At 38.4% G+C, this 12,542-nt stretch overlaps 1 protein-coding gene across 5 annotated transcripts in view; it reads left to right on the top strand.

Moving 5' to 3' along the window:
* SPINK5 (serine peptidase inhibitor Kazal type 5) overlaps window positions 1–12,542 on the top strand; it is an 84,638-nt gene that overhangs the window by 31,972 nt on the left and 40,124 nt on the right. For 4 of the 5 annotated variants that reach the window (XM_055430708.2, XM_055430709.2, XM_055430707.2 and 1 more), the window contains exons 11-16: window positions 784–911; window positions 1,350–1,431; window positions 1,768–1,895; window positions 5,004–5,052; window positions 10,077–10,204; window positions 11,793–11,880. In XM_055430708.2, the coding sequence (XP_055286683.2) occupies window positions 784–911; window positions 1,350–1,431; window positions 1,768–1,895; window positions 5,004–5,052; window positions 10,077–10,204; window positions 11,793–11,880 (603 nt within the window). The remainder of the gene's footprint in view (window positions 1–783; window positions 912–1,349; window positions 1,432–1,767; window positions 1,896–5,003; window positions 5,053–10,076; window positions 10,205–11,792; window positions 11,881–12,542) is intronic. The other variant, XM_088838577.1, reaches the window with a different exon arrangement.

Genomic DNA, 12,542 nt, shown 5'->3' with positions numbered 1-12,542 from the left:
TCTGAGTTGGGTTAAACATACCTTGCACACCTGGAAAAAACATGGTTTTTACCTTTGAAATGCTACAGTATTCATTTTCATGGCCCTGTGTAAGTTATCGTAACTTGTTTAAATGATAAAAGTCTAATCCTCCCTTTCTAATTCCTTTTTTCTTATCCAGCCATTTTCCCTAACACAGCTGGACTAAAGTTTCAAAATATCAACCAGATCATAATACTTATTTTCTTAAAATGCACAAATAACTCATTATCAACTAATGGATGCATTTTAATCGCCTTAGCTCTCTTATTTGGCTCCTTACTGCCATTCAGAAATTCATGTGCTGCTATATATGCCGTGTAGTTTCCAACATGTGCCCCTCAGCTCATTTTAGCAATCTAAAATGTATATTTCTCAATCTATTTCTTAACCAGGAAAATCCTACTTACTCTTCAAAGTCTCACTCAAGTTATTCGAATTCCCAGAAAACATCTTCCCTGATTTCCACAATCAGATTTCATGGTGCCAACATTTGAGTTCTCAGATTTTCTTGGACCTGTATGTTTGTGCTTATTTTCTCCTATGTTTAGTAGAGTTTACTTTCCTCCCTCTTTTATCACGCATCCTCTGATGTCTTGTGTGTTTCCATCTCTTAGCAAGTCATGAGTTTTGCTCCTTGAGTTGAATTTTATATTTGAGAGAAACACAGCTAAAGTCCTGGACTCAAAAGATTAGTTTCTACCAGTGGAGATGCTTTGAATGGGGATGAAATGTATTTCTAGATTACCTTCTCTATTTTGGCAGGAGGTGTGCAGTGAATACCGCCAGTTTGTGAGAAATGGGAAACTCCCGTGCACCAGAGAGAACGATCCCATCCGGGGCCCAGATGGGAAGATGCATGGCAACACCTGCTCCATGTGTGAGGCCTTCTTGTGAGTAGAGCTGCTGCTGGGAAAATGAGGGAGGGTTCTGTCCTTTCTACTTCATCTCTCTCTCTTTTGGAGCTTTATTCTCTTTCTTAAATTGTGTCTGTTTCTTGTCAATGGCGTTCGTATCTGTGTGGGGGGGGGGCACATTTTAGCACAATGTTGTAATAATCCAAGGATGATTCCTGCATATCACTTGCTGGTTGAGTTCCCATGGGAGTGTAAATGATCTGAAACAAGGGTCACACCCTTGTGGAGTGGGATATGAAATCATCTGAAATCATGTGACAGATCACTAGCAAACATACCAATATGCCCAACAGTTCATACATAGTTCATAATATATATCAACTGTAATAATCAAATATTTGAGTACTTTAGATAACTTTCAATCTGGATATTCTAGAATTCTTACTCATTTCTCTTTAAATGACTCTCTTTTAGCCAAGCAGAAGAAAAAGAAAAGAAAAAGAAGGAAGGTGAATCAAGAAATAAAAGACAAACTGAGACTACACCTTCCTTTGAGGTAAGAGGACCTTCTGCAACAAGTCAGAGGCATATGGACCGGGGATCCATAGGTGGCATTCGGGGCACCCATAAATTCTCTAAAGCCACATGAAACACAAAGACAGTGTGTGTTTGTGTTTTTGTTTATGTGTGGATGCACACATGTGCATGGATAACTGTTTCTAGGCTGAGGGTCTATTACTTCCATCATTTAAAATTGCTTGTGTCTTCAGAGTTATTCTGAAATTTACCAACTGCTGAACCCCATTTGAGGAAAAAAGTCTCAACTTCAGGATTTTTTGCAACTGATCCAACTTGTGTTCAACAGCTCAGACTTCCCTCCTTGATTTCACAGGAGCTGTGCAGTGAATACCGCAAATCCAGGAAGAACGGACAGCTTCTCTGTACTCGAGAGAACGACCCCATCCAGGGCCCAGATGGGAAGATGCATGGCAACACCTGCTCTATGTGTGAGGCCTTCTTGTGAGTAGAGCCCAGGGCTTCTGAGGCAGTGGGGACAGGAAACTGCTAAGGGAAGTTTTCAAATAATTATGAATAACACATTTTCCTCTTAGGCATAGCTAGCGTTTTTTTCTGTGTCACATTTAAATGAACTGAAAAACAAAAACAAAAAAAATCCAAAACTAAAAAACAAATGGAGAATTTTCAGATGATAACTTCTGTGACACAAAGAATGCAGAATCATTTCATGACATTTCAGAAAGATCTTTTTTTCAGAGAAGAGACTACTCTGTGAAAACCACATTAAATGCTTTTAGTTTTCTGAAGGATTATTAAGTGAAAGAGGAAATACATGAGATTACATATATTGATATCATTATGGTATATAGTGGATTTTAGGAATTTTTTGTTTTGGTGTGACCGCAAGCAACAGGATTAAAACTGATGAGAAATACAGGGAGACAGATTTGGATACAACATGAAGATGAACTCTGCAATAGTTAGAGAAGGACTGCTTCAGGAATGATGATTTTATTGTGCAGGAGTTCAATACCCCATTTATAGGGACTAAAGTATGACTCTATTCTCAATAGACAACGTGGCATGTCCTCTTAAACTGGAGTCAATGATTTTCCTTAAGTCTTTTGCTCTTTGTCCCAAGGGATACTCTATTTTCTATATGCCTAGAATTTCTGAAAGGACTCAGTCATTCCATCTTCCCTAGCTGAGGGCAATATAACCCAGGTGATTTGTCCCATAGTGTGAGCGAGCCATGGAAGCATTAAAAAAAATCTGTTACATGGAAATCACAACAATAACTATATAATTATCATCAGTTCAGTTCAGTCGCTCAGTTGTGTCTGACTCTTTGCGACCCCATGAATCACAGCGAGCCAAGCCTCCCTGTCCACCATGAACTCCTGGAGTTCACTCAAACTCATGTCCATCAAGTCGGTGATGCCATCCAGCCATCTCATTCTCGGTCGTCCCCTTCTCCTCCCTCCCCCAACCTTTCCCAGCATCAGAGTCTTTTCCAGTGAGTCAACTCGTCGCATGAGGTGGCCAAAGTATTGGAGTTTCAGCTTTAGCATCAGTCCTTCCAATGAACACCCAGGGTCGATCTCCTTTAGAATGGACTGGTTGGATCTCCTTGCAGTCCAAGGGACTCTCAAGAGTCTTCTCCAGCACCACAGTTCAAAAGCATCAATTCTTCGGTGCTCAGCTTTCTTCACAGTCCAACTCTCACATCCATACATGACCACGGGAAAAACCATAGCCTTGATGGACCTTGAATGCATATAATCAGCATATACTTGTTGAGGGCTTTGCTGCCCAATCTCATTTAATCCTCACAATAACCATATGTAATGGGTTTGGTATCATCACAAGTTATAGATGAAAAAATATTAAGGCCTAGAGAAGATGAGGATGACATAAATTTTGGCACAGGAAAAACGAAGAAAATGATAAGATTTCTCATTGTAGGGTGTAGACAGGGTATAATTATTTAGCAAAGCCATTATCAACTTTTGGTAGTAACATTTACATGTATTTAGGCTTTTTCAGTCTATTATCCTTGATACTCTTGCCTGGAGAATCCCACGGAGGGAGGAGCCTGGTAGGCTACAGTCCATGGGGTCGCAAAGAGTCGGAAACGACTGAGCGACTTCACTTTCACTTTCTTTCTTCCTTAATAGTAATCTTTCAGCGATAAGGAAGTAAGACTGCCACCTAGTGGTCATCTCTGCTGTTTCCCCTAACTTTTCATTATGAAAGGAAAATGTGTTAAATCTTACAGACAACTTAGATTCATAGTATAAGTTTGGATCAGTTTTCAAATAATGAAGTTTAAGAAACTCCACAATTTTGGAGCTATTTTAATTAGCTTCTTCCATCAATGTAAAAATTATTTATTCAATTAAAATTTTATTATCTCATATTTTAAGGATATGTTATTGCCTTTCTTAAGAATCATACTTTCCTCCATAGTCATTTCTTGCACACTTTAATAGCATATACAAATAGAGTTCTAAACTTTTTAAGTTTTAATTTGATTAATGAGAATTTATGCTGATTGTAACATATAAAAATTATTTTTGTCTCTATAACATGATTGGATTATCTGCATTATAGATCAAATTATGCTCTAGACTGAGCATATTAAACTCAATTTGCAACACTGTTACTTTTCCAAAATGGCTAAGAGCTGTTACTCTCATTGAAACATATGCCTGTTCTTGGAGAGTTAATTTTCAATAATGTTGACAATGCTGAGATTCTGATCCCTTTTATCAATCCCTTTATTATATACCAGATACTTACTCTAATTGCTTTGCATGTATCAACTCATGTGATGCTCACAACAGTCCTATGAGAGAAATATTCTCATTACTTCTCCAATCCTTGCACTCTATCTCCCGCACTTAAAGATGACAAAAACACAGACAGGTTGACCCTTTCTGTGTTTCTTGTTCAATTGTGCTGCACAATCTTTCTTCTTAATCATCATGCTATACTCCTCCCAGAAGCTAAATATTACCACTTTTTCAAGAGTTTTTTTTGGAGGGGGACTTCCCTGATGGCTCAGACAGTAAAGAATCTGCCTGCAACGCAGAAGACCCAGGTTCAATCCCTGGGTCTGGAAAATGCCCTGGAGAAGAGAATGGCAACCCACTCCAGCATTACTGCCTGGAGAATTCCATGGATAGAGATGCCTGGTGGGCTAAAATCCATTGAGTAGCAAAAAGTCGGACTGAGCCACTAACACCTTGACTTGCATGAAGAGTTTTGCACCTTTTGCAAATGCAAAAGAATCAGCAAGTAAGAAAGTCCTATTGCATGTAATTTGCTGAGAAGTTAAATAGGTTTCCTTGTTAATTAAGTGATTATTTCTTGAATACCATTCTCTTGAGATGAAATAAATCATTCTAATTATTCAGTTCAGTTCAGTCGCTCAGTCGTGTCCGACTCTCCGCGACCCCATGAATCACAGCACGAAATAACACCTACTATAACTGGATCATTGGAGTTGCTTGAGAATAATGAAAGCAATGAATGATCAACCTGTGAGTGTTAAGAATCTACCATATTAAGATTTATTTCTTTTCTCTTTTTTCCTGTTTCTTACAGTCAGCAAGAAGACAGAGCAAGAGAAAAGGCTAAAAGAGAAGATGCAAAGGTAATTTTCTCACAAATTCTTATATTATACCCTGACATGATTTCTCTACAGTAACACTCTAGGTATCTCAGCATAAATGCTCCCCTGTTTAATTTTTATGGGGCACAGAAAGACAAATACCATATGATATTTCTTATATGTGGAATCTAAAAAAGTGGTACAAATAAACCTATTTAAAAACCAGAAATAGAGCCACAGATGTAGAAAACAAATTTAAAGCTACCAAGAGGCAAAGTTGGCGGGGCGGGGGGGCGGTAAACTGAGAGATTGGGAGCGACATATACACATTACTATATATAAAAACTAGGATTCCCTGGTGGCTCAGATGGTAAAGCATCTACCTGCAATGAGGGAGACCAGGGTTCAATCCTTGGGTCAGGAAGATCCCCTGGAGAAGGGAATGGTAACCCACTCCAGTACTCTTGCCTAGAAAATTCCATGGATGGAGGAGCCTGGAGGGCTACAGTCCATGGGATCGCAAAGAGTTGGACACGACTGAGCGACTTCATTTTCTTTTCTTTTATAAATAAAATAGATAACTAACAGGAACCTACTGTATAGTACAGGGAACTCTCTCTGTATATAAAATTTCAGTCCCGTTCAGTCACTCAGTCATGACCAACTCTTTGTGACCTCATGGACTGCAGCATGCTAGGCCTCCCTGTCCATAAAAAACTCCTGGAGTTTACTCAAGCTCATGTCCATTGAGTCAGTGATGTCATGCAGCCATCTCATCCTCTGTCATCCCCATCTCCTCCTGCCTTCAATCATTCCCAGCATCAGGGTCTTTTCAAATGAGTCAGTTCTTTGCATCAGGTGGCCAAAGTATTGGACTTTCAGCTTAGGTGTCAGTCCCTCCAATGAATATTCAGGACTGATATCCATTAGGATGGACTGGTTTGATATCATTGCAGTCCAAGGGACTCTCAGGAGTCTTCTCCAACACCACAGTTCAAAAACATCAATTCTTCGGCACTCAAGTTTTCTTTAGAGTCCAACTCTCACATCCATACATGACAACTGGAAAAACCATAGCTTTGACTAGATGGACCTTTGTTGGCAAAGTAATGTCTATGCTTTTTAATATGCTGTCTAGGTTGGTCATAGCTTGTCTTCCAAGGAGTAAACATCTTTTAATTTCATGGTTGCAGTCACCATCTGCAGTGATTTTGGAGCCCCCCAAAATAAAGTCTGTCACTGTTTCCCCATCTATTTGCCATGAAGTGATGGGACCAGATGCCATGATCTTAGTTTTTTGAATGTTGAGCTTTAAGCCAACTTTTCCACTCTCCTCTTTCACTTTCATCAAGAGGCTCTTTCATTCTTCTTTGCTTTCTGCCATAAGGGTGGTGTCATCTGCATATCTGAGGTTATTGATATTTCTCCCGGCAAACTTGAATCCAGCTTGTGCTTCATCCAGCTAAGCATTTCGCATGATGTACTCTGCATATAAGCAGGGTGACAATATACAGCCTTGTGACGTACTCCTTTTCCTATCTGGAAAGAGTCTGTTGTTCCATGTTCAGTTCTAACTGTTTCTTCCTGACCTGCATACAGATTTCTCAAGAGGCAGGTTAGGTGGTCTGGTGTTCCCATCTCTTTCAGAATTTTCCACAGTTTATTGTGATCCATACAGTCAAAGGCTTTGCCATAGTCAGTAAAGCAGTAGATGTTTTCCTGGAACTCTCTTGCTTTTTTGATGATCCAATAGATGTTGGCAATTTGATCTCTGGTTCCTCTGCCTTTTCTAAATCAAGCTTGAACATCTGGAAGTTCACAGTGCATGTACTGTTGAAGCCTGGCGTGGAGAATTTTGAGCATTACTTTGCTAGCGTGTGAGATGAGTGCAATTGTGTGGTAGTTTGAGCATTCTTTGGCATTGCCTTTCTTTGGGATTGGAATGAAAACTGACCTTTTCCAGTCCTGTGGCCACTGATGAGTTTTCCAAATTTGTTGGCAAACTGAGTGCAGCACTTTCATGGCATCATCTTTTAGGATTTGAAATAGCTCAGCTGGAATTTCATCACCTCTGTTAGGTTTGTTCATAGTGATGCTTTCTAAGGCCCTCTTCACTTTGCATTTCATGATGTCTGGCTCTAGGTGAGGGATCACACCATTGTGATTATCTGGGTCGTGAAGATCTTTTTTGCTTAGTTCTGTGTATTCTTGCCACCTCTTCTTAATATCTTCTGTTTCTGTTAGGTCCATACCATTTCTGAGCTTATATTGAGTCCACCTTTGCATGAAATGTTCCCTTTGTATCTCTAATTTTCTTCAAGAGGTTTCTAGTCTTTCCTATTCTATTGCTTTCCTTTGCATTGACCACTGAGGAAGTCTTTCTTATCTCTCCTTGCTATTCTTTGGAACTCTGCATTCAAGTGGGTATATCTTTCCTTTTCTCCTTTGCCTTTCATTTCTCTTCTTTTCACAGCTATTTGTAAGGCCTCCTCAGACAGCCATTTGGCCTTTTTGTATTTCTTTTTCTTGGGGATAGTCTTGATCCCTGCCTCCTGTACAGTGTCACAAACCTCCATCCATAGTTTTTCAGGCACTCTGTCTATCAGATCTGATCCCTTGAATCTATTTGTCACTTCCACTGTAAGGGATTTGATTTAGGTCATACCTGAATGGTCCAGTGGCTTTCCCTAGTTTCTTCAATTTATGTCTGAATTTGGCAATGAGGAGTTCATGATCTGAGTCATAGTCAGCTCCCGGTCTTGTTTTTGCTGACTGTATAGAGCTTCTCCATCTTTGGCTGCAAAGAATAGAATCAATCTGATTTTGGTATTTTATATATATATATATATAATATTTTATATTTATATAAATACATAATATATGTTATATATGTATATATATAATTGACTCATTTTGCTGTACACTAATATGCTAGGAGGGATTGGGGTGGGAGGAGACGGGGACGACAGAGAATGAGATGGGTGGGTGGCATCACCGACTCGATGAACATGAGTTTGAGTGAACTCTGGGAGTTGGTGATGGACAGGGAGGCCTGGTGTGCTGTGATTCATGGGGTCGCGGAGAGTCGGACACGACTGAGCGACTGAACTGAACATGACACTGTAAATCAACTATACTTCACCTATCCACATTAGTTCTATTTACAAAACAAAGTGCACATATAATATCATATTTTATTTTTGTCAGGATCCATCTATGGATGAATACTTGTATTCCTACCTTCAATTATGATTATTAAGTAAATCCTTTGATTCTTTATTGAATCTACATCACATGATTTTGTAATTGTACATTTTTACAAGTAGCAGAGCAAACTCTGTTGGATTTCTCTCCGTTCAGTTCAGTTGCTCAGTCATGTCCAACTCTTTGAGACCCCATGAACTGCAGCACACCAGACTTCCCTGTTCATCATTAACTCCTGGAGCTGCTCAAACTATGTCCATTGAGTTGGTGATGCCATCCAACCATCTCATCCTCTGTCGTCCCCTTCTCCTCTTGCCTTCAATCTCTCCCAGCATCAAGGTCTTTTCCAATGAGTCAGTTCTTTGCATCAGGTGGCCAAATTACTGGTGCTTCAGCCTCAGCATCAGTCCTCCCAATGAATATTCAGGGTTGATTTCCTATAGGATTGACTAGTTGGATCTCCTTGTTGTCCTAGGGACTATCAAGAGCCTTCTCCACCACCACAGTTCAAATAGTCTTATAGAAAGTTTATCTTTATTCTGTTTCCTAACAAGAGTTGCAAAAGTATAAACCTAATAATTTTGGGGAGGGGGGAAGTCAACAGAAATTAAAAGTTTTCCTTTATACTGAGTAATTTTCTCAATAACTCTGTTACCTGGAATGATCTTTTTATTGATATTAGTTATTCAGAATTGAAAATTTGTTTTATCCAGAATGTCTGATCAGTTTCTAAAATCCTCTTTTTTGAATGATCTTAACACATTCCTCCTTCTCTCCACTCCCACTGTTATTCTTCTGTTTCAAATATGCATCTTCCAACCCTGGACTCTCAAGTAACTCTCATAAAGATGTCAGTCAGTTTCTCCAGGCATCATACTCTCCTATTTGTTCTCCCCAGATCTTTATTTCCGATATGTCTTTATTTCTTAGTTTGGGAATGTTTTTTCTCTTCTTTCTTAGCCTTTTAATGATAAATGGAAGCTCATAATATTATTTTGGGGGGGGCACATTCATTTAAAAATGTCCAGCTTTACTGAGATATAATTGAATCACAACATTGGGTAAGGTGTATAGCTTGTTGATTTAGTGCCCTATAAATTGGAAAATGCTTGCCACCAAAGCCTTGGTGAACAACTCCATCATGTCACATAATTACATTTGATTTTTGTGTGGAGAACATTTATTCTCTTAGGAACTTTTACATATATAATACAGTATTGTTAACTATAATGACCATGAACTAGAACTTATAACTGTAAGATTGTATCCTTTGATTACTTTCTATCTCTCTCTCCCACACACACACACAGTAAACACCATCTAATTCAGTTTCTGTGAATTTGGCTTTGGGGGATTCCACAGATAAGTGATACTATACAGTACTTGTTTTTCTCTGACTTATTTTACTTAGCATAATACACTCAAGTTTTGTCCAAATTGTTGTAAATGTCAGGATTTCCTTCTTTTTCATGAAGACCTAGTAATATTCCCATTTTTTCCAGGAAGCCTCCTCTTCTAGGCCTGTTGAACTTCCTCCCCTTTGATCTTTCCTAGCTTTTATACTGTGATGTGTGACACATCATAAACATATGTATTTTATTTTGATCTCCACCAATTTTATCAGCCTTCCTCTGCACCTCTATTGTAAGCACCCTCAAGAGAATGCTGACGTTAAACATTTTCAGATCCACTATACAGTCAGTACAATTCTGAGTCCACAGTAGAAGACTTTTAAATGCTTAGTGATTTACTGCTATACATAATCACTATTTTTTCCCTTAACTCTGCATTACTTCTTCATAACAGACAGAAGTGTAGGGAGAGTAGAAACCCACTCTGAGTGTCTGTTCTTCATTTTCCAGGAACTCTGCAGTGAGTTTCAGAGCCAGGTGAGGAACGGAATGCTCATATGCACCAGGGAGAGTGACCCGGTCCGTGGCCCAGATGGCAAAATGCATGGAAACAAGTGTGCCATGTGTGCAAGCCTGTTGTGAGTGTCTACGCTCTTCTCTCCCCTTCGTTCTCTTTATAATTTATCAGCCCTGAGTCTCAGTTTCTCCATAAATGTGTAGAATATAGACCATGACTTGAATGCTAGGCAATTTTAAAAGCACATGGAAAAGACATTAAATAACACTGGATCACACAATGACATTGTTATTCTCTGTTCAGCTAGCTATCTTTCTATCTTCCAGCTAAGGCATGGAAAGAGCCTTAACTTAGTGCAAATATGTTTTTAACACCTGACAATCATCGTTTGTAACAAAAAGAGACCAGAAGTTTGATGATCTGGGTGAGATTAACTGTTTGGTCCCCCACCCCTGACATATTATGATTCTGTGAGTATACTTAGATACTGGTTAAGGGAAAACCAGCTGAACAGAAGTCTCTGGGGTCAGTGTGTACACACTTCTAAAATAGCCTAAACAAGAAATGGGATAGAATGGATTGCATTTATCTTTTCAGGGGGATTACCATATGCAGGTGAAATAAATGCTTTGCTAAGTGGCTTACTGTAAGAGACTGAAATCTGTAAGAGGCAGGCCCCATGAGGGATGTTTACTAAAAGTCTTCCTCTTTAGCCATGTCCAGGTCCTCTGGGCCACTGTTTTTCCGAGTGGAGCCAGAGCTCCATTGTGTAGGACAATACAGAGATGGATTATTACTACCTCTGCTTCACCTCCTCTTTAGATTCTCAATCCTCTAAAGCCTTACACTAAAATGCTGAAAAATATTTAAATAGTATTTGTTTAAAGAAGTGCAGAGTTATTGCCCCTTAACTTTCACATGTCTTGGTCTAATCTAAGTATATTCACATAGTTCCTTAGAGGAAAGATTAAGAGGGAGAGTCAATAAAAAGTGCCTGAGATTCAAGAAATCAGGGTTCTCCTCTTATCTGCTTGATTTTCTAGTGCTGTATTAGATGACTATATTAGATGTGATAAATGCTAAGGATTTTTCCAGCTCTGATATGCTATATGTCAGTAGAAAATAATAAGAATGTCAGAATTTTAGGCTCATGATTGACCTCAAAATGTTAGTTGTTGAATCTTCTTGGACTTGAATCATTATTATACTCTAAAACTTGAATTTCAATTTGAATATTAATTCCATGAAAATAATATTACAATTTTTAATTCTATATTAAAACATGGTTCATTGCCACTATAAGCCCCTCATATGCTATGGTATCACCCCTTTCTCTCATCATTAATATGGAATTATTTAGATATAAAAAGCAATTTTAAAAATTTTTAAAAATTAAAAAGAAAATCAAGGCAACTGTGACTTTTTTTTCCGGATCATTGATTGAAGTCACTGCCTCACCGAAAAAAATACTACCCAAGGTTCACATACTGATAAAAAAGCATACTAGGTTTATTTTTTTTAAGGATGATTGTAAACTACTGAATTTATCTGCATTACTGGGCACAGTATTAGTACATCTTGATTGGATAAATTTGTACTGAAGACTAAATCTGATATTTGGTCTGGAAGATTATTACTCCTTTTTAAAATATATTTCTGAAGAGAATGAGAAATTGCATTTAGCTTGTATCTTCTGTATTTTATTGCAGCAAACTTGAAGAAGAGGAGAAGAAAAATAGTAGCAATGAAGAAAAGGATAAAGCCGGGTCTGCGAAAGTTAAGAGAGAAGCAGTACAGGTAATTGTTTCACGTCATCAGAGCCACATAAATATTCCATTCTCTCTGGGCAAGGCTTCTGCTCCCACTATCCTCAGTGACTGCAAACTGAGGAGCTATATTTGGATCCTCATACTTCTTCTTTACTCAGCTTATCTATCTCATATCTGATCTAGTGCTTGTGCATTTAAGAAGATAACCACCCTTTCCTCCACTGACCGTGTGAATTATAGTAATCCTGGAAAAATGTATCTGAATGTAAACCAACAGAGGAAGAGTTTAGACTTTTCTCCACATTGTTTTGTAGTAGAATGTTTAGTTTAGAACAAAATCCCAGTTAATTCTCTGTAAGATCTTGAGAAAATTACTTAAAAGCATCTTTCAGCCTCAAGTTTACATTCTATAACATCTCACATGATGATGACAACAATGATGGTGGTCATGGCTATTAATTATGTAGTGGCTACTGTATGACCTGTTGTATAAAATTTTATAACTGATCTTTGTAGTAACCATTCAAGGTATATACTATTATCTGTATTTTTTTTTAAAAAAGGAACTGGAGGCTTAGGTAACAAGTTAGGAAATATATATTTAATGACTATAAGTGTGTGTATATATACATACGTACATACACACACACAGTAACTTGGGAGCTAACAACTGGACCACATGTTCTGGCT

The sequence above is a fragment of the Moschus berezovskii genome, chromosome 8 (genome assembly GCF_049115385.1).
Source record: "Moschus berezovskii isolate FMDL1 chromosome 8, NW_MosBer_1.0, whole genome shotgun sequence".
In the NCBI taxonomy this organism is placed as follows: domain Eukaryota; kingdom Metazoa; phylum Chordata; class Mammalia; order Artiodactyla; family Moschidae; genus Moschus; species Moschus berezovskii.
The sequence above is the reverse complement of the archived record's forward strand: the minus strand, read 5'-3'. Positions and strand labels throughout refer to the sequence as shown.